Here is a 21,596-nt window from a genome sequence, read left to right on the forward strand (position 1 = left end):
TGGAGATTGGGAAGGGTTTTATATGATGGAAGCTCTCCTTTTGACAATTTCTGACTTGTGATATTGATGAGTTGCCTGCTCATCTATAAGGTGAGCTATCAAGAGCCACACCTGTTCCATGAAGAGACTGTGCAGTGGGCAGGGCCCATGGCAATCTTGTAATACTCAAGGACCCACCATGTAGAAAGGAATTCATTTTGTTATGTTGTCTAGGACAGACCAGGGTCGAAGCCTCAGAAAAACAGATTTGAGCTCGAGAAAGCAGAAGAGCTTTCTAACAGTGGTCATAGAAGTGACAACCTGTGGAGGACTTGCCTGAGCCCAGCCCAGTGCCACACACCTGCATGGTAAGTAAATGCAATCACTTCAGGCCACCAAGGGAGAAGCAGATGGAGAGAGGGCTGGAGACTTGCCTGGTATCACTTGGCTCATCAGTGGGAAGATGAGGATATGCACCCAGTGATCTGTAAACCATGTTCTCTCCACCTTGTGCTATTTCCAAAGTCTAACCAAGACCTCTATCTAAAAATAAAGTGCTTTCAGGGTCTGTGGGAACAGCCTGTAATTAGGGATGTGTGGGGTGGGGGGGACCCCAAACAGCAGGCACTAGGACAAATGCTGGAGAGGAAGCCTGAGCACAAGTGTGGAGTTGGACTAACAGCCCAGAAGGTCTCTCTCAGCTCAAGGAGTGGAGGGGTCAACAACCGGCCTGAGAGGCGTTGCTGTGTTCCCACTCCAGGCATCCTGCTTCCCTTTTTCTCGGGTTCATGCTAACCTGACCAAACAGGGGTCCAGAGTGGACTCAGCCTTTCTTTAGATACCAGCCACCTGCCCACGAGTCCTCAGGCAAATTGCTCACCAGCTTCCCTGCTGTTCTTGCTGGGCTGTAGGAGGGTACGCCAGAGAACTGTGCCAGGCACAGGAAAAATCAGGATATAACCTGCCCACAATTACGACTGGCCACACCAGAGCACCCCAGGGCTGACCCTCCGGATGACCTCTCTTCCCACTCCCTCTACTTTCTAGACATCAATTTACACTTGAATCAGGAGCAGCTTCTGTTGGTGGGGAGATCAGGGCTGGTGACAAATGTGTTTATTTCCACGGCCCTGGCCAGCACTCTGAGCTCTGGCTGCGGCTGCTCTGAGCACTTTGGATGTCCTCCAGCTTGACTGAGGGGTCTGGGACAGATTCTGATCCCAGGGCTTTCCGAGCAGTCTGTGGCATTTTCCCATGTGGAAGGCTCACTGTTCCGTGCTGCACCGACCCTTGGGAGCTCCTGCCTGCTGGCTTCTGACAGCCAGGGAAGAAGAGGGAGGATGTCAGGCACGTGGCCACCAGCCAGGAGCACTGAATATGTTCACACGATCCTGCCCACTCTCACATCTCCCATGCTGAAAGGACAGCCTCCCACAGGCCCCCAGAATTGGCCTTTTTCTGTTTGATTTATACGACAGCAGTGAGGGCTGGGAGGCTCAGAGTTGGAACAAAACAGAGGGAAAGAAAACGTCATGGGAAGCAACCTATTTTTGAAAACTGTGAGCTGATGCCAGGAGATTAGGTTCTGTTTGTCTTGGCTGAAGGGCTTGTTTAAAAAACAACAACAACAACAAAAAACACACAGACACACACACACAGACACACGCACACACACATACAAGCATGCATGCACACGCATATACAAGCATGCACGTGCACATGAGTGCACACACGCACACACATAGAGTATTCCTGCTGTCTGGGTCTGCTCTGGCTGTCTGGAAGCATCTTGGCTTTGTTCAACACACCGCCTGCTGCCAGGAGCTCAGTTCTGTCCAGAGCAAACCCCCCTGTCAGCAGGAATTCCGACGCTGACACAGCACAAAGCTGCCTCAAGAGGCCCTCTTGGTTTCTGAACGGCCCTCAGATTCCTGTGCATCTGGGTAATGCCTGGCAGCTGCCTTCCTGTAGGCTGGGGATGGAGGCCAATGACAATGCATTAAAGGGAGGCAAGTCCCATGGAGTGTGACACATGGATAGTTGATCCCGCTGAGCCGAACAGTCAGGTGTCAGGAATAGGTCTGGAAACTAGGGGCTGCTTGAGCTCCTCACTAGGGCTAGGTCAAGGGTACGCTTCTTAGCTTCAAGAGCAGCTTGGTGTCCAGGTTACATGGAGGAAAGCTGTCCTTCTATTGTGAAGTCTTCCAGAGCAGGGACTATAGCTCCTGCCTGTTTGCGGCCCTGGGGCTGTGCTCTGAGCTGGTCCTAGTGCAGGGCTCCACCCACCCTGGAATGGGGACTGGGCACTCCAAGAAGTAGCCTGGGACAAGGTTAAGCCACCAGGCATGTGCTGTCCCAAAGGGTAAGGCCACGAGAGTCAAGCTGCCCAGGGAGTCAGTGTGTGCCAATAGCAGGGTGGGAGGTGTGGCACTCAGGAGCCAAGGCTGATGACTGAGTACCAACCAGAAACAGAAGCAGCAGGTGCAGTGAGAGCCACTCACACCAGGTTGCCCAGTCAGGCTGGCTCCTGACCTGTCTACTTCCATGTCTTGCATCCTGCTATAAAGACCTGGCATTTGTAGTTCACAGTATCCTTTCTCCACCTCTCTAGAAGGTCATTGCTCCTGAGGGCAGTGTTGCTGCCATTTTCTACAAATGTCAGAGTCATCTGAGGCTAGTGTGGTCACTGGCTTTGGGCCTGGTTGGCCTGGGAAATAGATCCAAAAGGGGCTCCTGCTTCTAGTCCAAGGATGGGACGGCAGGCGAGCTTGCTCAAGGGCCCTTTCTTGCCATGTCCGAGGTTTGTAGTGTAGGCTCGGGGTTTGGCTCAGTGGCACAGCACTTTCTTGGCATGCATGAGGCTCTGCATTTGATCCCCACTATTGGAAAAAAATTTTTTGAAGGGTGATCAGAGTTGGGAGGCCAGGTACAGCAGCTCCTTGGAAATCATGATGTGAGCCTGGGCCTCAGCATTTGGGAAGAGAACAGGAGCTTCAAGTTCACTCCAGTCTCAGGAATTCCTGACTCAGGGTGGGGGTGGGGGAAGGGCCCTACGTGCTGTCATGGCTACACAATGGGCCCCGCTACACAATGTCCGTGATCTGACAACAGGCAGCAAAGGCACACACAGACTGGGACACATAGCATCATCTCAACTAGATTTAAAATAAACACAGCAAACACCCTGAAAGGAAATACAACAAAAAGTCAACAGTGGTTATTGTGGATGTGTGGGTTACAGAAAATTATTTTGTTCTTGACTTTCTTTTTCGTTTGATGGGCATGTACTCTACAATTGGCACTTTCTAATCAGGACAACATATAATTAAGGAAAATAAAAAATACGGTAGTACTGGTCTCTATCTGTCCCTAGGAGAGCACGAGGCTATAAGCCCCCAAGGACTTAATCCTTCCTGACAACAATGCTACCAAACTGTCCAAACTCACGGTTGTGACGTCCCCAAGAGGGGTCCTGCCACAGCGTGCAGCAGTGGTGCTGCCCCCACAGGCTGTGACCCTGTGCTCAGCCCTGCAACTCCACAAAACGGGGTTCTCCTCACCTGCAGCAGCTCCAGGTCTGATGAATCTTCCTGTCCAGGGACCATCTCTGTTAACATCTCCGACATGACTTTTGTGTTTCCCCGGACAACGTCCAGCTCACTCCGCAGCCTGGCAATCTGTAGTGTGGCAGGGAGGAAGGAGCCAAGGGGAGGTCAGTGATCTGCGCTTGGAAGATCCGAACCAGCCAGCCCCACAGGATGGGGATGGTCCCATCCACCATGACACCCACGTCATTCTGAGTGTATGCTCTAGGATCTGCCTTCTCTTTTCCCTCTGGCTGCCTGGGAGGGGACGGCAGCTTGGCAGCTCAGAAGAACTGAATGCGGGAGCAAGGCTGTCCCAGAGGCCCTGGTCACCAACGGTCAGTCACAGGTGCCTCTCTGCCCGTGACGCTAACTGAAGAGCAGTGTGCAGTGACAGGAACTGGGGCAGAAAGAACTGAAGAACCAAGCTTGCGGTCTCAGCACTCTCCCCACAGGACCTCACGGTTACAGGCTCTGCCCCTTGAGTGTCATCATCTAAAAGCTACGATTCTCTGAGAGGCCTTCCAGTGCTAAGAACACTTTTCTGGTGTGGCAATGATAAGAGGAGGAGCAAGAGAAAAATCATAGGGGGCATTCCCCCACACCCAGCTCCCTACCTGGTAACCTGACCTTGAAAAATCTCCCACCCATTAGCACCCCTAGGCAGAGGCCCCGCACGCTCTCCAGCAGAGACACAGTAGACCACATAAACCGCCTCTTCTGAGTCTCCAGCCCTGAGTTTCTCTAAACCCCTTCGAGGCATCTGTGGAAGCCACAAGGACCTTCCTTGTCCACAGTGAGATATCCTGGAAAAATTTCCATAGACCTGTCTATTGCTGATGGAAGACCAACACACACTAGACAGAGAACTGTCGGGACAGTAGAAGGAGCTCCGAAAGATTCAGCAAGCTTAGGGCTCTACCACCCAGAGATGGACCCGACTCTCTGGGTCTAGGGAAAGGCCTAACCCCAGACCCCATGGGTCGCTGCGCTGCCCATCCAGCAAATGGGCACACACGTACTCTCTCTGCCCCACATGTGGGCTCCACTCCTGTGCTCATCTGCACTGGGACTCTGATCAAGCGACACCTCCTCTCCTCAGTCAGCCCTTTTCTGCTCTCTCTTGCCTGCCCTGAGGTGGAAACGGCCACTCCCAGCCTCCTTCAGCCTCTCCTGGGCAAGTGGGCTCTCTCAGCAGACCCTTAACTTCTCAGGGCTGTGTGGTGGTTGAGTTCTGTACCCTTAGCACAGGGACAAGGACGGGAGACCTCAATCCGTCAGAGAGAGATGGTCCAAGTCCTGAGAGGCTCTTGTTGCCTGGCTCGCCTGATGGATGGCTTCAATGCCTTGGCCATGAAGAGGTTTCTGGGCAGGGAGGCCCAGGCATGCTACCTGGTGACCACACTGAAGCCTTGGGGTCTCTAGGTCAGGCTGGGCACCAGCCTTCTGTCTCGCTTCCATGCCCCCTGGCGGCAACTGGTGCCATGCACCTGGGCCCTCTCTCTCTCTCCAGACCGTCCTCTTGGCTGTTCTGGCACTGGAAAGCCCGACCCAGCACCTGCTGCACTGAAGGTCAGTGAGCCAAGGGACTCAGAGACTGTCCAACTTCAAACACGTTCTGCCTTCCCTCAAAGCACACAGTGACAGTTCTGCCCATGGAGGCAGCGCCTAGAGCCAAAGCCTTCTGCCCCAGGGCTTCCATTTTAGGGAAGACCTCATGTGTGTAAAGAGGAGGAGTGGCACTCAGTGACCCAGGCCCACAAGCAGTAAAGCCCCACTGATGTCAACACTGGTGTCACCTACACACAATCCCCTGACTCCTCTATTTCAGTGAGGTTTCATAATAACTACGTGTCACAATGAGGAAATAAGGATTCTGAAGTACACATTTGAGATCATTTTTTCAAAGCTTAAGAATTCTTAAATTTTAACTCTTAATTCTTAAATTTTAATGGAAATTCTATAGATTCATCTGAAGACCAGTCTTAACAATGCATCTAAAAATAGTGGTTTGGGGTAAAACTGCATCAGCTTATCAGAACGTAATCCAGGGAATGGGGCAGTGTTTGGGATAAAGCAAACAGAGTGCTTCTGGAGGCCTCCCTGACTTTGGACTCTGTCCCCACCGGCACCTTCTTCTCTGATGGCTGACATTTCCTATGGGACTGATGTAAACCTCTTTGTGTGACAGACAAGTTCATTCACAACTCAACTGCATTCCTCTGCTTTTGGCCTCACTTTATGCAACGATTTCTTCCTCTACCTGGGTCCAACACCCACATCAGCCATTTCCCAATGATTCCCAATCCTTTGTGTTTTGCATGCACTGATGCTACCGCCTGAGCAGGGCCTCACCTGACAAAGCCCCATGCCTGTTCCAGGGCCCTCACTGCCTCAGCTCCTGGGCTCTCTTCCAGGGACTGCTCAACCCTGGTACACCAGAGCACTGGGCTCTGCTCCTCACCATGGTGTGACCACACTCTATTATGATCGTCTTGCAGTCATTTCCCCCAGGTCTTGGGTCCTTCCATCTTTGTGCCCCACACCCAGGGCACTCCCTGGCCTGGGTAGGCTTCTATATGCTGGGAAGGTGAAGGAGGGTCATCAGCTGGCTTGTTTATGGCCCAGAAGCACACAAGTACCTGTTCTGAATTGGCCGTGATGGGACCAGTCACACTGAGAGCCGGGGCCTGGGGAGCGGAGTAGGAAGCAGGAGGAGGCGAGGAATAGGAGCTGGCATTGGTCCTCTGCTGCGACTGGGACCTGGGCATGGTCGAGGCTGGATCTACTTCTGGGACACTCTGGCATGGCAACAAAAAAGTCCTCCGTTTTGTTGGGCTGCCTGTGTGGCCAGACCAGGCACCTCCCCCAGCCTGGGCTGTGCTTTCTATCAGAGTTCACAGAGCCCACCCGATTTTACCATCTGGGCAGTGAAGCCACCAGTGGTGGCTCCTCCCTCCACACTCCTCACAAGGTCTCCTGTCCTCGTCCCTAGCAGACAACCAGTGTAACTCCAAGAGGCTGTGGAGAATGCTCCATGAGCATTCTGGTCATAGTTCCATTGTTAAGACCACCTTGGGATCCAAGTGGAAGGAGGGCTGTTATTAAGTTTTGCTAATCATGAATCTTTATTTGGAACCATAAGATTACGTTTTGGCCTTTACAAGTAGATTAATATAAATAGCAATTATGCAATTTACTGAATGTTCTTTGTAATTATAGGAACAACACTGTTCTGTGTCATTATTAGAAGAATAAAGCAGGTTATGTTTATTCCACTAAGCATAGTAAGTGGTTTGGAGGGATCATAATGAGAATAATGCCTTGTGCCTTCCTTCAAAGCATGTGGGGATGGACTGTTCTGTCCATAGAGGTAGGGCCTGGGCATCTCAAATAACCTTGTGAACATTAGTGCATATGTTCACAAGAGACACACACATAGCACACTGTCCTCCTTGAAGACATGAGCAGATGAGGGCCAGCAAGGCCAAATGTGCTATGACTGGTGCTTCTCCAGACCTGGAGCTTTTCAGGCTCTCTCCTTGAGCTAGGAGCTGGTTCCCAGTCAATAACAGGACCAGATTCCCTGTGAAACCATGACTGGCATCATGTGCGTGACTTCTTTCCATGTTTTTGGGGGGCATTACAGTTGTACATCTGCATGCTCTTAATTCTGAAGTGCAGAGCTGCCCCATCCACTGCTGGCATCTGAGAGTGTCGGTGGGATGCTCAGACACAGACCATTCCTGGGCTCTGCATCCCACAGCTGCTGGAATTCAAAGATTTCTAGACTGATGCTGAAGGCTCATAGATCAAAATACATTTGAGATCCATCTAATTGGGCTGGGGACACTCTGGGACTTCGGTGTAGAGAGTGTACTTAGCATGCATGACGCCCTGGGTTCAACTGCTAGCACCATATTAAAAGAAAAGGAAAATAAAACATTTGATTTACACAGTTGAAAAAAGTAAACACTGCTCTTTGCTGGAGTAAGAGTAAAGTCACCCTGCTGTACCGCTCTGAGGTGCTTTGGTGCTGACAGGAAAGAGGACAGATTCCCATAACACCTTCTACAGGCCTTGGCAGAGCAGGTGCTAATGACCCTCACAGGATGGCTCCGCCCAAGCAGCCATTTCCATGAAAACGCCTGAACTGATCCCTCTATTATATTCCTCCACAGTCAGTGTGAAAACCAGGGGGGGGACACTGCTGCCACTTAATCACCAGTAAACCAGCTGTCTCACTTCTGCATTCCCCTTGTTATTAAAAAGAAATGCCCTGGAGCTTTAAGAAAGCATGATGACAAGCTGAATAATTCAAAGGCAGTGGCAGAAGGGTGGTGGCAGCGGCTTGGCTCCCCTGTTCTACAGTCCATCGTTCTAGAAAATGCCAGCTGGACGCTTACCCGCTGGGGTGTATGGATGGGAGACAGCGCATCCAAGTCTGCCATGGGAAATTCGACCCCCTTCCTCTTCAGCTCCTCATAGATGTGCACAACACCGGTGAGGTCAGGACTGCTCCGAAAGGCATCAGCCCACGCCTAGGAGGAGAGAGCACAGTCTGTTAGGAAATGGTTCTTAGCCAGGCCTGTCACAGTGCTGGAAAGTCAGCGCGAGCCCTCTGCAATGCCAAGTGCACTGGCAAAACCTATTCTGCTCCTCTCTTCCTGCAATCGCTGCCACGACAAGGCTGGCGAGAGCCTGGCTTTCAGCAGTGCTACTGGGTGTGCACAAAACCACAAAACTTACTTCAGCATGTATTTCCTTGGAGAGGAGGCAGAGAAATAACACCCATGTACTGTGGTGCATCCTAAAATACAGGCATTTTCCTAATGGCAAGGAAATCAATTGCTGGGGCTGTTTAGCTAAAGGGAACAGAAGGCTCGCCTTGATGCCTCTGAGTAGAACATCCACCCTCACCGGTGGAAGCGGGAACTGTAGGCAAATTGAGCAGAAAGGAAAGGAGAAATTGATGTGCGATGGGAAATTCAGGCTCACTCTAGGTTTCCTCAATAAATCAGCAACCACTGACACTGAGCTCGCTCGCCAAGCCCAGACCTGTTGTTGGCAGGTGAGCTGACTCTAACCCAAGGGCGTAAGAGCACATTAGGAGCCGGACTGTGGGCCAATGGCCAAGGTTCACCCCCAGCAATCCTGCTCCCAGACCGTGCTTCTTTCTTGATGTTGCACTCTGATGATTTCAACATACACCTGCCCAAACAGAAAAACCGAATGGAAAGCATGACCACTACACTCCCTTAAATGAAAACACAACAGAGAGGGAAGAGCAGAAATTTAAATCGAGCACCACTTCTGTTGACTTGTGAAACTCAATAGTTAAAAATACTCATACACACACCCTGTTCTTTGGAAGTTACAGAATGTATTAAAAAACTGAAATATAGAGCTGGGGAGATAGCTAAGTGGTAAAGCACTTGCCTAGCATTCATGAGGCCCTGGGTTCAATCCCCATCACCACATAAACAAATAAATAGATAACAACAACAATAGACACACACACACACACACACACACATACACATCATTTAAAAAAAAAACCACAAAACTGAAGTATAAGTGTCACCTCTAGTGTGTCCCTTCACTACATATAGGAACCCAGAGGGTGCAGTACCTCCTGTGCCCATGCCACTGCCCAGTCTGTCACCATCATGACATTTAACTGTCTCCTACCTCCACCAATGCATTCCAACCAAACCAGAGGCAGCCACAGAATCTCTCTCTCTCTCTCTCTCTTTTTTTTTTTTTTTTTTGATACCAGGGATTGAACTCAGTGGCACTTGACCACTGAGCCCCATCCCCAGCCCTATTTTATATTTTATTTAGAGACAAGGTCTCACTGAGTTGCTTAGTGCCTTGCTTTTGTTGAGTCTGGCTTTGAACTCTTGATCCTCCTGCCTCAGCCTTCCGAGCTGCTGGGATTCCAGGCATGCGCCGCAGCACCCAGCAGAAACTCTCTCTTTAACCAACAGATCCGTTCAAAGTTAAAAGGTCAGCTTCCAAAAAGCCTCCTTAATTACCACCAGTGCTTCTCACTTACTATGCACAGCACTGTCAGCCTGGCTTTCCTTGATGCCCTTAATTTGCATATTTGGGGATTTAACACCACCACAGCATCAGGACAGCCTTTCTGGGCCAACACTTCCTTCTGGATTCTGAAGGGAACTGAAGGTGCCTACAGAAGCTGTCAGGAAGGCCCAGCTGGAAGAGCTACGCTGCCTCCACCTGCCTTACCACAGCCCCTCCTTTCGCCTGCTCCATTGCATCTATCCCACTGAAAACTCAGCTGAGTCCTGAGACGCAGCCTCAAAATGCTCTGGTGTTTTCATGTAGGGTCTAAACTTCAGAGGCTAGGGGCTGGGGTATAGTTCAGCAGTAGAGCACTTGCCTAACATGCACGAGGTCCTGGGTTCCAACTCCAGCACCACACAAGCACAAATAAAATAAAAACAAAACAACAATAAAACATATACTCAAGAGTCTAAAGAGCATATTCACAGCCCCCTGGGGGAGAATAAGAGGGAAAAATGCTTGGTGGTGCCTTCTGGTGCCACCCCAGGCCTATTTCTATAGAGGTACAAACAATTCCAGGGACCCCGTTTATTTCCCTGGCTTCACACCCAAGCTGAATTTGAGATTGCAAGAAAACAGACTAAAGAGCCATGCCATGTTGTTCTTTCTAGCCAACGAACATTTCCCTGGGTGCCCTCTTCCATGGCACTCTCCTCCCCTACATTCAGTCACCTAGTAGCTGTGCCTGCCACCAGAGGTCTGGAGAGGAAATGCATATCACAGGATGGGTCCCTGGATTCTCCTGCTAGTAGTTCTTCCCTAGGCTCAGGGTAAGAAAACTATCCTCTGAAAATGTGGGATGTAGTCCCATGCCAGCCCAGGACCAGGGGACAGAGATAGTCTGTGTTCTGGAAAAGGAGCCACTGGGCGTGCTAGGAGGTGCAGATATACAAGGAAAGAATTTAGAGGCCTTTCAGGTCCCTTCTGTCCTTTCCCAGGCCCACACACTCCTGGCCTCAGTAACCTGGGCTTCTGAGAGGCCCTGCCTTGTCAGGGAAAACTCTTCTCTTTGCCTAGGCAAGCAGAGTTGGCATCTGTTACTTACAGCCAAGCAATCTTGGCTAATGCGCCCTGTCCCCACCTGCCACGATTCCAGCCCCTGTCTGGGACCCCTGTGCAGTCTGGGTGAGATGGCTGCTAACAGAGCATATGTTCCTGACAGCCATCTCCACTGCACAAGATTCTGATGCCAACAGAGGAACACATGGGGGTGGGGAGGACTTTAAAGGAACAGTCATATGTGGAAATCCAGAGATGGGAGAAATCCAGAGATGCTGTGTGTCTCCAACATCTTCTTAGAACATGCCTAAGTAACTGCTCCTGTTGCCCCAGCCAAGTCAGCCACCTCCAGAAGGTGACAGTCTCTTGCCCTTGCACAGAGAAGGCAGCCAGCTGACATTTGTCAGGTTAAACTGAATTCTGTTCTCATAATTACTAAGCATCCTTATTTTCCCACTTCAGAGAACAGAGGAAAGATGGCCACTTAGGCTGTCAACAGACTGAAATGACAGTGCTAATGGGCCCCCACTGGAGGGCTGAGCCAGGGGAGAATCCTCCCTGGGGAGGGGGAGCAAATCCTGGGAGGTCTGGTCGGCCCTGAGTCCCAGGAGCAGGGGGTTGGGGAGGGCGGGGGCTGCCTCCCTGATGGCTGCCTTATCCAAAAGCCAAGTGTCATGGCAGCAGCAACGTTGGCATTCTCTCAGGGTCCCCTATCACAGGAACTGGCCAGTTAAGAACTGAGTGGCCATCTGACAGGAAGTCACACTCTTTAGATAATTCCCTCTTTTCCTGTAGCCTGTGGCTACAGTGTTGGGAGGCTGAAGGCCCCAGAGGCAAGTCTAGTGAGGGGAATAAAGGAGAGATATGCTCATGTTTTTATTTCCTTCATTTCTCTGGACTGTATGCCAAACTGCAGACACAAACACAACCCCCTCCTATTCACTGCTGTGTCTCTCAGGGTTTTGACAGTCTTCAGGCATCAACTTTCAGACTGACAGACAATTGCTGATTGAAACTATGGGTTCTGAGATAACTGTGGACAAAAGGAGGCTGTCTTCTCCTGCTTATGTCCCCAGCTCAGACTTCCTGATCCCTGTGACAGGGTCCCTAGAGGGCTGCCTGTCCACACAGAATGTGGCCAGAGGCCTTCACTTAAGGGAATCTAGTGGTTGTGTTTTTCACTGGATTCTGAGGCAGCCACCAGGCCTCTGACACCTTCAAAGAACACAGCCCCTGCAGCCCCTTCCAGCCCTCCTGCCCCCACTTCCATCACCACCTGGATCCTTCCTACTTTCCTCAGTGGAGAGTATTTTTAGACTCTATTGCTGGGGTGTGGACGGTGGGGTGGCGAGGCACGGCCAGGCTGAGGTTGTTCTACCAGGGTGATTCCATTCCTGTTCCTCAAAACAATAAGGGAAAGCCTGAGGGAGACTGTAGAGGGAGAGCAGCATTCTTGTCTTCTCAGTGAATGAGACTTCATGTGAGGAAAGAGAGAGGAACATGAGCAACAAAACCAGCCAAGGAAACCTTAGGGGCGAAGTGAAAGGTGGCAGTGGAGAAGCCTGTAATATCAAGGAGCACTGGGAGGTTGTAACCAGGGTTTTCTGCTCCCTGTGTCTTTCTCAGTTGGCCTACCAGGGAGACTAGCCCTACCCAGAGGATCAGACACCATGTTGGGGTGTGGGGGGGTGATCCACCGAGCCCTTGTACCTGAGTCGGGTGCAGAGTCCTACAACCATGATGCCCATGCATAATTCATGCACTGGGCTTGGTCTCGGGGAACACAGAAGACATTCTTCTTCCAGCTTTCTGAGTGTCAGGACCCTCTGGAATACACGGGCCCGCGGGATTGTTTTTCTGGGGGGGTTGGTGACAGGGTGGCTGTGGATGTCTAGAGGGCAGCCTAAAGACACAAGAAACCTTGATGAGGGACAGGTTTGAGTGTAGGGTGGGGTACCAGTGGATTGTCTTCACAGTTGGCCATGGGGGGCTGAAGATGGCAAACATACACCACTGGAAGTGCCACTTTTGTCCAAATCTGTGACCAGCACTCAAGGAAGGGAACTGGGGGACAGTGAGCTAGGGACAGGTGACATGACAGGACAAGCTCCATTACCCATTTCCCTCAGGGCACAGAAGACTTTAGAAAAGCCGTTTTAAGCGTTGGGTATGTGGTTCAATGGTAGAGCATCTGCCTAGCATGTGCGAGGCAAAAAAAGTCTGAGTGCCCTAAATTTATTCATTGGTCCACCCTGTTGTTACAGAAGCCACACTGTCCAGTAGCTCTGAGTGCCGCTCTTGTCTGTGTTGGATGACCACAACAAAGGTGCAGGCTCCTGAGGAACACTGCAAAGCCTGGAGTGGAAGATCACCAGTCCCCACCTAAAGGATCTTCATCTCCAGCCCCCTGCCTTTCACAGCTGGGTCAGGGGACTGTATCCAGTGTGTCCAGCCTGAATGGGAGCCAGCAAGATCCCTTGAGGCCCCATTCTGCACAGGCCATCATGAGCCAGTGCACACTGCTGCTGCCAAACCAGCAGGGGGAGGCCTGGGGACATGGGTGTGGGCCACTGTGCTGCATGGGCTGACCTCACAGGCCCAGGGCTGAGAACAGGCAGGCAGGAACTTGGCCCCCATTTTTCAGATAAGGAGGCAGATGCCCAGGAATTTACCATACTTGCCTGAGGTTAGAAGCAGTGCAGGGAAAAACTGGGAAGAGCTGGGACCAAGGCAGGTGATGATTAGACAAGAAAGCTTCATTTCTAGCAGCAGATCATGCCCCTTAATTTGGCTGTGCTTGCTCTAAGGGTAAGCTGTACCCCAGCAGGCCCAGCCAAGCCTCAGGGTGAGCTGTGTCTGCAGCCACTGTAAGCCCTGCATAAGGGGTTCAGACTGAGGTGCTCTGTCTTTAGTAAGAGAAAACCAGTAATCCTTCTCCCGCCAGCAATCCCTGGGGGCGTACAGAGGAGTGTAGCCCCAGAAGGAGAGGCTGTGCGGGGTGGAGGGGAAAGACGAAAGGGTAGGGGAAGGGGAAGTGTAACCCTAAGTGTGTGTGTGTGTGTGTGTGTGTGAGGTGCCAGAGGCCACCCTAGAGGAAACATAGAAAGGGACTCTTCTGTCATCCCTCCCCACCTCAGAACTTCATTGAAAAAATACTTATTGACCATCCATTCTCCATATTCAACTGCTCTACATTCAACTGAGCCTGACTCTTAAGGAATGGAGTGACACAGACAACAGAAAAACCAGCAAAGCTGCACTTGGAGACCATAAAAGAGGGTGATGTGAGAGGGAAAGAGTATCTGTGTGTGTACTTTCAATCAGGTGGCCAGGAGGTTTCTGTGGTGTTTGAGGGTGAATAGGAACTGACTTCTCCAAGAGCCTGGGCAGGACTTTCCAGGCAGACGCCACAGCTCCTCAGTTGGCCCCTCTTGATCCTCTCTGTCTCGTGACCAACCACCCTGGAGAGCCCTTGTGCCCATTCCACATGGCTTTGTCTGCTCAGCAACCTGGGTCTGGCTGCCTCCCTCTGCCCTTATGGAAACCCACTCCCCGTCCCCTAGCGTGGTCTCCTGTCTCCTCTTGACACCTGCAGACTGTCTGACTTTGTCTGCTGATAAGGGTGACTAGCTATGTTAATGTCCTTGTGGAGGAGCTGGGACTGTAGCTCAGTGGCACAGCACTTGCCTAGCATGTGTGAGGCACTAGGCTTGATCCTTAGCACCACATAAAAATAAACAAAGGTATGCTGTTTGTCTATAATTACAAAAAAAATTTATTTTTAAAATGTCCTTCTGGATTTTTTTTTTTTTTTTTTGTACCAGGGATTGAACCCAGGTACCAAAATCGGTGGCTTAACCACTGAGCCACATTCCTAGCCCTTTTTTATATTTTATTAGAGACAGGGTCTCGCTGAGTTGCTTAGGGCCTTGCTAAATTTTCCGACGCTGGGTTTGAACTTACGATCCTCCTGCCTCAGCCTCCTACGTGGCTGGGATTATAGGCATGCGCCCCCATACCTGGCTTTCCTATGGATTTTTGTGTCCTGTTACCAGGTGCTCTAAAATCAGGTCTGTGCACGGACCAGCTCAGAAACCTTCAATGGCTCCCCACTGCCTACAAGGACCAAGCCTAAGCCCCTCAGCATTCACAGTCCACAGGTGCTACATATCCTCTGGCCTCATCTCCTTCCTGCCCTACCCACCACAAGCCTGGTCCTAGACAGTCTTCATTATACCCTGCTCCCCATGAGATGGTTTTCCCAACATGCCCCCAAATTCTTTGACACTATGTCTTCAAGAGGTGGGATTTAATTTCCCTACTCTAAAGACTGGAGCTGGACATTATCTTCTTACGGAATAAGATAGGAGAGATGGTTTGTGACTTCAGAGACTGGATCATTAAGACCTATACTTGGATTTCTGCCAATAGTTAGCAAAAAAACGGAGGCTTCTCACCAATAGCCATGTGGAGGTAACCTCTTAGGAGTGGAGCCTCCAGCCCAAGTCCGGCCTTCAGATGAATGCATACTCATGAGGCCCCAAGCAGACTCACCCAACAAGCTGATTCAGAGTGCTTAGCCCACAGAAACCATGTTATCATAAACGATCTTTTTTTTTTTTTTCAAGCTGCTAGGTTTGGGGATAATTTGTTGCAGAGCCAGTAACAATGAAGACATCCCAAATGAGTCAACTGCTCTCTCTGATGCTTCTAGGCTTCTGCACATGCTGTGATGTCTCTCACACTCTGACCTTTCCACCAAGTTCCTCCTCATTCTTCAGGATACAACAAAAATGTCATCTCTTCAGTGGAATCCCTTAAAACCATGTCCACCACCCCAGAGTTGGCCCTTGCCCTATGACCTCACCAACCCTGCACACAGCTCTAACATGCCCCTTCCCACTCCACATTGTCTCAGAGGACTGTTGAGGCCCCCGCACCTGCCTACCTTTGTGGGCAGCATGGGGCCGGCCACCCAGAAGTTTTCTTGAAGCTTCTGTCAACTGGTTAAAGAGCTACTGTTTTGGATTTCACTCCAGTGGGATAAGTATAAATAAAATAAGTATTTCACCATAAATATTTAAGGCCAGAAGCTTCCATTTTTCCCTCTAAATGGTGGGAGAGCATGAGGACTCCGTAGAGGCCCCATCTTACTCTATCCCAACAGACTGGGTGAGGGAAGCCAGCCTACCTGGATCAGAGCAAGCACTTTGTCCTGTACAATGGTGGGAGGGTTATTCTTGGGAGAGATGATTTTGACCAGAACGCTGTCGATGAAGTCTCGGTTGGCCACTAGGATGTGGAAGCGATGGCCACAGTTCTTCACACACGTCTCCAGCACCTGATGTGGGGAGGGAGGCAGGGTCACCACTGTGAGAGCTGGAGAAGACTCCAGGACCTGAGGCGGGCAGCTGGGGTCCCCATCCCCTGTCTTGCTCCTAGATCATCTTTCTGACACGTCTCCTCCAGAGCCAAACCTCCATGCACACACATTCCCACACTCTAATTCAGCTGTCCCTTCGAGGATGACAGCAGCCCCTTGCTGACTGAAGTCTCCTGTCCCTGCACAATAATCAGGCAATTAGTTGGTAATTGAGGCACCGGTTTTGCATGAGAAGGATGCTGGTGTTTTAATGGGATCAAAATGACTGAGCGGTCCCTGAAAATTAGCATTTTAACTCCTCCCTCTGGGCCTCTGGGTGTGAGGCATTAGCCAGTGAGAGACAGGCTCTGTCACAAGAGGAGGCTGCTGTGACAGCGTAAATTGCCTGGTGAGTTACTGGCCCTTACGTGTAAGGAACCAAACATGCTCACACCCCCCACATACCCTGCTTCTGCAAACAAAGTTGGCAATGACAAGGGATCTTCTACCCTGACAAATGGTTTGTGGGCCTCAGCTGCTAGTGGCTTTAAGGTACATGTTCAAATCAGACACTGCCTGCTACTCCTTTGTCCAGATGGGTCTATAGGCCTCAGCTGATCAGAAAGACTGGCACACAGGCTCTGACCAGATGGCCCGTGTGGGCTAGACTCAGTTCTGCCACTATCTCCCTATGCAGCCCAGAACAAGTATCTCAGGGCCTCAGCTTCTTCACCTGTCAAGTGGGGACAATGAGTCCTCCCTTGCAGGATGGTTGGGAAGATTAGAGAGAATACGTGTAAAGCGGTTAGCAGTGTCTCATGTGGGGTTGGGGACCAACAGAGACTACAATTACATATGAGTTACAATTCAGAAGACTGCTTACCCACTTGAATAAAGGAACAGCTTCTTGTTCTTCCATAGGATAAGTAGGAACCTCCTTGGAATTCAGAAGTTCTCACAGGAGGACCTCACCATCCTTGAACACAGAGCTCTGCCCCTCTCAGCTCTTTGGAAATCAACCCATAGGATTACCTGGTCCATTCCATGCCACCCTTACCTCTGGTGCCCAGTCAACCGGCTAAGAAATGCCTCCTTGAAAGGACATCATCAGTGACAGGACATTTCTGACTGCCTTGGTTATTCTCATGTGCCCAAACTCATCTGAGGACAGGTTAACTTACACAGCCATTCCAAGGTCTGGTTCAGACTGCTGGACTTTACCTTGACAAACCATGACTGTAGAAGTTCCAGAACTGTGATGTGGACTGAATACTTGCCACATGCCAGGCACTAGGAGGGATCTCTCCATATCACATGTAATTTCATTCCATTCTCACAACTAATTCGTTCTCTTTAAAGTGGACCTTATTACCCCATATTTTTAAAGTTAAAAGGCTTAGAAAGAGGAAGAGATGGTTCTAGGCCCAATTGTTGGTCAATGTGAGAGGCAACATGGAAACTCAGAACCACTGTCCTAGGAACTCTGGTCTTCCCACTTCCCCAGGGCACTGAACCACCCCAACTACAAGCCCCCTTCCAAGGAGCCACATCAGCTGAGAATCTCTCAGATGACAGGTAATTATATTCCAGATTTCTTCTCCCTTCATTTGTCCCTTGAAATAACCCTATAAGTTGGGTATTTTTCCATTTTATAGATGAGGAAACTGAGCCTCAGAGTTGTCATGCACCTAGCAGGCCACACTGGGACATTCCACCCCTGGCAGCTCAGCAACCAGCCAGAAATTTTGCTTCCCCCATTTCTCCTGCAGTGCCCACAGGCAGCCTGGGGATCTAGCTCCTCTTCCAAGGAGGACACAGGAAAGACACTCTTCTTGCCTTTAGGGAGCATGTCACTCAGTTCTATTGACAGTAGACCTCAAGGTCAATGTGTCCCAGCCTGGCCTTGAGAACACCCCCAGCAGATGTGTATGTGCTGCAGAGCAGCCCAAAGCCTATCAAGCAGGAGACACAGCAGGTCCTCCTGGGCTGGCAAGAGCCACTTCAGGTCACTTGCCAAAAAGGCCCTGGGAAGATCTGTCCCTCTGGTTTATAAGCCATGAGACACAAGGGGGAATTTTCCAAGGTGCAGCCAAACCCGTGGAGTAAGCCAAAGGGGCCTGACGTGATCGGAAGCAGGCGCTTCCTGTGTATACACAAAGTCCTGAGCAGACAGCCCTTCAGGGTCTCTAGCTCCTATTTTGGGTGAATACTAACAATCTTGGCAGGAACAGACACAAAGGTAGGAAACAAAAACCAACAGGACAGCCGGCTGTGGTGGTGGACACCCGAGATCCTAGCCATTCGGGAGGCTGAGGCAGAAGGATCACAGGTTTGAGGTCAGTCTCAGTAACTTAGCAAGACCCTTAGCAACTTAGTGAGACCCTGTCTCAAAATAAAAAATAAAAAGGGCTGGGCAGCTCAGTGGTAGAGTGCCCCTGGGTTCCATTCCCAGTACCAAAAATACAAAATATAAGAACGAAAGCAGGAAGACTGAGAACAACTAATGGGGCATGTGGAGTCATCAGAGCAGATGTGAGACCATGCAAAATGTGCCATGTGAGGCCCTGGGTACAGGGACAATGACTCTGTACATTCACAGATCTCCTGAAGACATCAATCAATGAGCAGCAAAACCCAACCATTAGGAAAAGTCAGATGATGTTCAGGCCTGTGAAGAAGTTTCAGATACCAGGGAAATGCCCTGACCTGTCAGAGCTCAGCCCCTGGTGGTGTGGGTTATCGACAACTCATTTGGGGCATCACTCCAGGTTTAGTGAACCAGGTTTAGTGACTCAAATTCTGAGAAAAATAAAAGCTTTCAACTCTCTGCTTCTCAACTAGCATTTTCTCCTTTACTGTTCACATCCCAATTCCCTGGCAGAGAGAACTCTCCTAATAAGTTTTGGGGTCTACTTGGGCAATGAATCCAAATAGTTGCTTTAAAAGGAAATATGTTATGGCTGTTTTGGTTAAATAACCCACTATTTCAAACCTACAGAGAAGTCGACATGCTGACCTGTTATAGTTTCTATTCTAAGAACTCACTGTGGCCCAGATTTTGCCACATCTGAAAAACTGTTAGCTTTTAAGACAGAAATAGCAGCTGAAGTCTCCCTTTTAATTCTCTGACATCTTAAGGAGGGCAAAAATCTGGTCCACTCTTCCTGAAAGGAGTCACTGGTTAACGTTTTCAAGAACCCTTGTAGCTATTTTCAGTTTTTACCCCAAACAAAATATCATTTTATAATGGCAAACCACAGCTCAATACCTTACTAGCTGTGAAGGCTGGGCCAAACCTCTAGATCTCTCTGAGCCTCAGTCTCCTCATCTGTATGAGGGAGATAATGAAACCCATTTTGGAAACTGCTATAAATGTCTGTATCAGTATCTGAAAGTTTAGCAGTCTAGGGCAGGTACAGGATAGGTGGAAGTGAACCTTTTTAAAATTTTTTCAATACTGGGGATTGAAACCAAGTACTATATCACTGACATACATCCCAAGCCTTTTTAAAAATTCTTATTGCTATGGTCTAAATGTGAGGTGTCCCCCAAAAGCTCACGTGTGAGACAATGCAAAGAGGTTCAGAGGAGAAATGATTGGGTTGTGAGAATCTTAACCCAATCAGTGAATTAATCCCCTGATAGGGATTAACCAAGTGGTAACTGAAGTGGTGGGGTGTGGCTGGAGTAGGCGGGCACTGGGGCATAGCTTTGGGGTATATATATTTGTATCTGGCAAGAGGAAAACTCTCTCTCTGCTTCCTGGTCCCCATGATGTGAGCTGCTTCTCTCTGCCACCCTCTCCCGCCATGATGTTCAGCCTCATCTCGAGCCCGGAGGAATGGAACCAGCTTTCTATGGATTAAGACCTCTGACACTGTGAGCCCTCAAATAAACTCTTCCTCCTCTATAATTTGTGCTGGTTGGATCATTTAGTCATAGCAGCGAAAAAGAGGACTAAAACACTTACTTTGAGAACGGTCTCCCTAAGTTGCCCAGTCTGGCCTTGAACTTTCAATCCTATCCTCCTGCTTCAGCTTCCTGAGTAGCTGGACTACAGGAATGCCAGAGCACATGTGAACATTTTATAAAGAGAAAACTGTCACCTACAGTCTCAGAGCAGGCTGGTGGCAGGAAGGGGACCAACCCCAGCCTCTGGCTTCTCTGCTCTGGACTTTTGTACCTGTCCACGCCTTATCTTCTGATGGTTTACATTTACCAGACGGAAGCTCACTCCCATGTCAGAGTATGGCAGGAAAAGCCAAGGGTGCTACCGGAAGGCTCTGCTGAACTTCAGTGGCACAGACCCCATGCCTGAGACTGTGCCAAGTGGACAGAGGGAAGGCCCGCCCTGTGAAGCAGACAAGGCTAGAGAGCAGTACTCACTGTCAGCGCCAGCATCACTTCCCTGTAGTTCCGGTTCCCACTGAGCCGCTTCTTCAGGGCCCGGATGGCATCCTTTGGCCTGGAGAAAAGAACAAGCATAGTAAGATCCTCCCAAGTCCCATTCTGGGGTACTATCCCACAGATTCACTCCCACATGCATCAACTAGCATATATACAAGGTTATTCACCACACCATGTTTGTAAATATACATGACTGGAAGCAAACCAAATGACCACCAATAGGAAATGAGTTCAATTACATCATGGCTCATCCACACAATGGAATACTAGGCAGCTGGGAAAAAGAATAAAGAAACTCCTTATACACTATTATGGACCAAACTTGAAGACATGTGCACAGGGGCTGGGGTTGTGGCTCAGAGGTAGAGTGCTCGCCTAGCACATGCGAGGTGCTGGGTTCGATCCTTAGCACCACATAAAAATAGATAAATAAAATAAAAGTATTGTATCCAATTACATCTAAAAAAATTTTTTTAAAAAGACGTGCACAAAGTTTTTTGTGGAACAGTACATAAGGTATGATGGTATTTGTTATAAAAGTACAGCAAAGATATATGCAGTACATGTCCAGGTCAAGAAGAGCGTCTCTGCAGGGCATGATAAGAACCTGGTAACAGTGGTTGCCCCCAAGAAGGGGAAATGGGTAGTGGAGGTAGCGGGGGATTTTTCATTGGAGTCACTTTTTGCAGACATTTTCAATTTTGTATCACAAAATACATGTTGTTTCCTCAAAATAGTAACTAACCCACTGGTGGATGGGGGCACTGAAAAGAGTTTTTCCAGACCACAAGAGAGATATGGCTAGATCTTTGCTGAAGCTTCCATTCCTTCTAGCTCCATGATGGAACTCCTTCTGCCATAGAAAACTCAGTGAGTCTCCTCAAAGCCCAAGGGTTTCTGGGATTTCAGGTTATAGATATGATGTGGATTCCCATGAGGAATTCTACAGAATCACAGGCAGTCCCAGTTTACAAATGGGCCATATTCTTTGTTCCTAAATTGATAGCTTTTTGATTTCTTTCTTAAATTACTGTTATAACTGAGGGTTGGGATCCTGAGGAGTCCTCCAAGCACACAAGGAAAGTTTGGCTTTAACATGTTATTTAACTTATTATTTCTTTCTTTTTCTTCTTCTTCTTTTCTTTTCTTTTTTTTTTTTTTTTTTTTTTTTTTTT

General features: G+C 49.5%; 1 protein-coding gene across 14 annotated transcripts in view; it reads right to left on the bottom strand.

Moving 5' to 3' along the window:
• Positions 1-21,596, bottom strand: part of Tom1l2 (target of myb1 like 2 membrane trafficking protein) — a 118,861-nt gene that overhangs the window by 27,476 nt on the left and 69,789 nt on the right. For 12 of the 14 annotated variants that reach the window (XR_007344679.1, XM_048796128.1, XM_048796099.1 and 9 more), the window contains exons 3-7: positions 20,401-20,479; positions 15,844-15,993; positions 7,970-8,104; positions 6,206-6,364; positions 3,540-3,656 (exon numbers count right to left, since the gene is read on the bottom strand). Coding sequence is in view for 13 of the 14 variants with exons in the window: in XM_048796128.1 (XP_048652085.1) it covers positions 3,540-3,656; positions 6,206-6,364; positions 7,970-8,104; positions 15,844-15,993; positions 20,401-20,479 (640 nt within the window). In the remaining variant the exon portion in view is untranslated. The remainder of the gene's footprint in view (positions 1-3,539; positions 3,657-6,205; positions 6,365-7,969; positions 8,105-15,843; positions 15,994-20,400; positions 20,480-21,596) is intronic. The other 2 variants (XM_048796130.1, XM_048796147.1) reach the window with 1 other exon arrangement.

This window comes from Marmota marmota, unplaced genomic scaffold (genome assembly GCF_001458135.2).
Source record: "Marmota marmota marmota unplaced genomic scaffold, marMar, whole genome shotgun sequence".
Taxonomy (NCBI): Eukaryota; Metazoa; Chordata; class Mammalia; order Rodentia; family Sciuridae; genus Marmota; species Marmota marmota.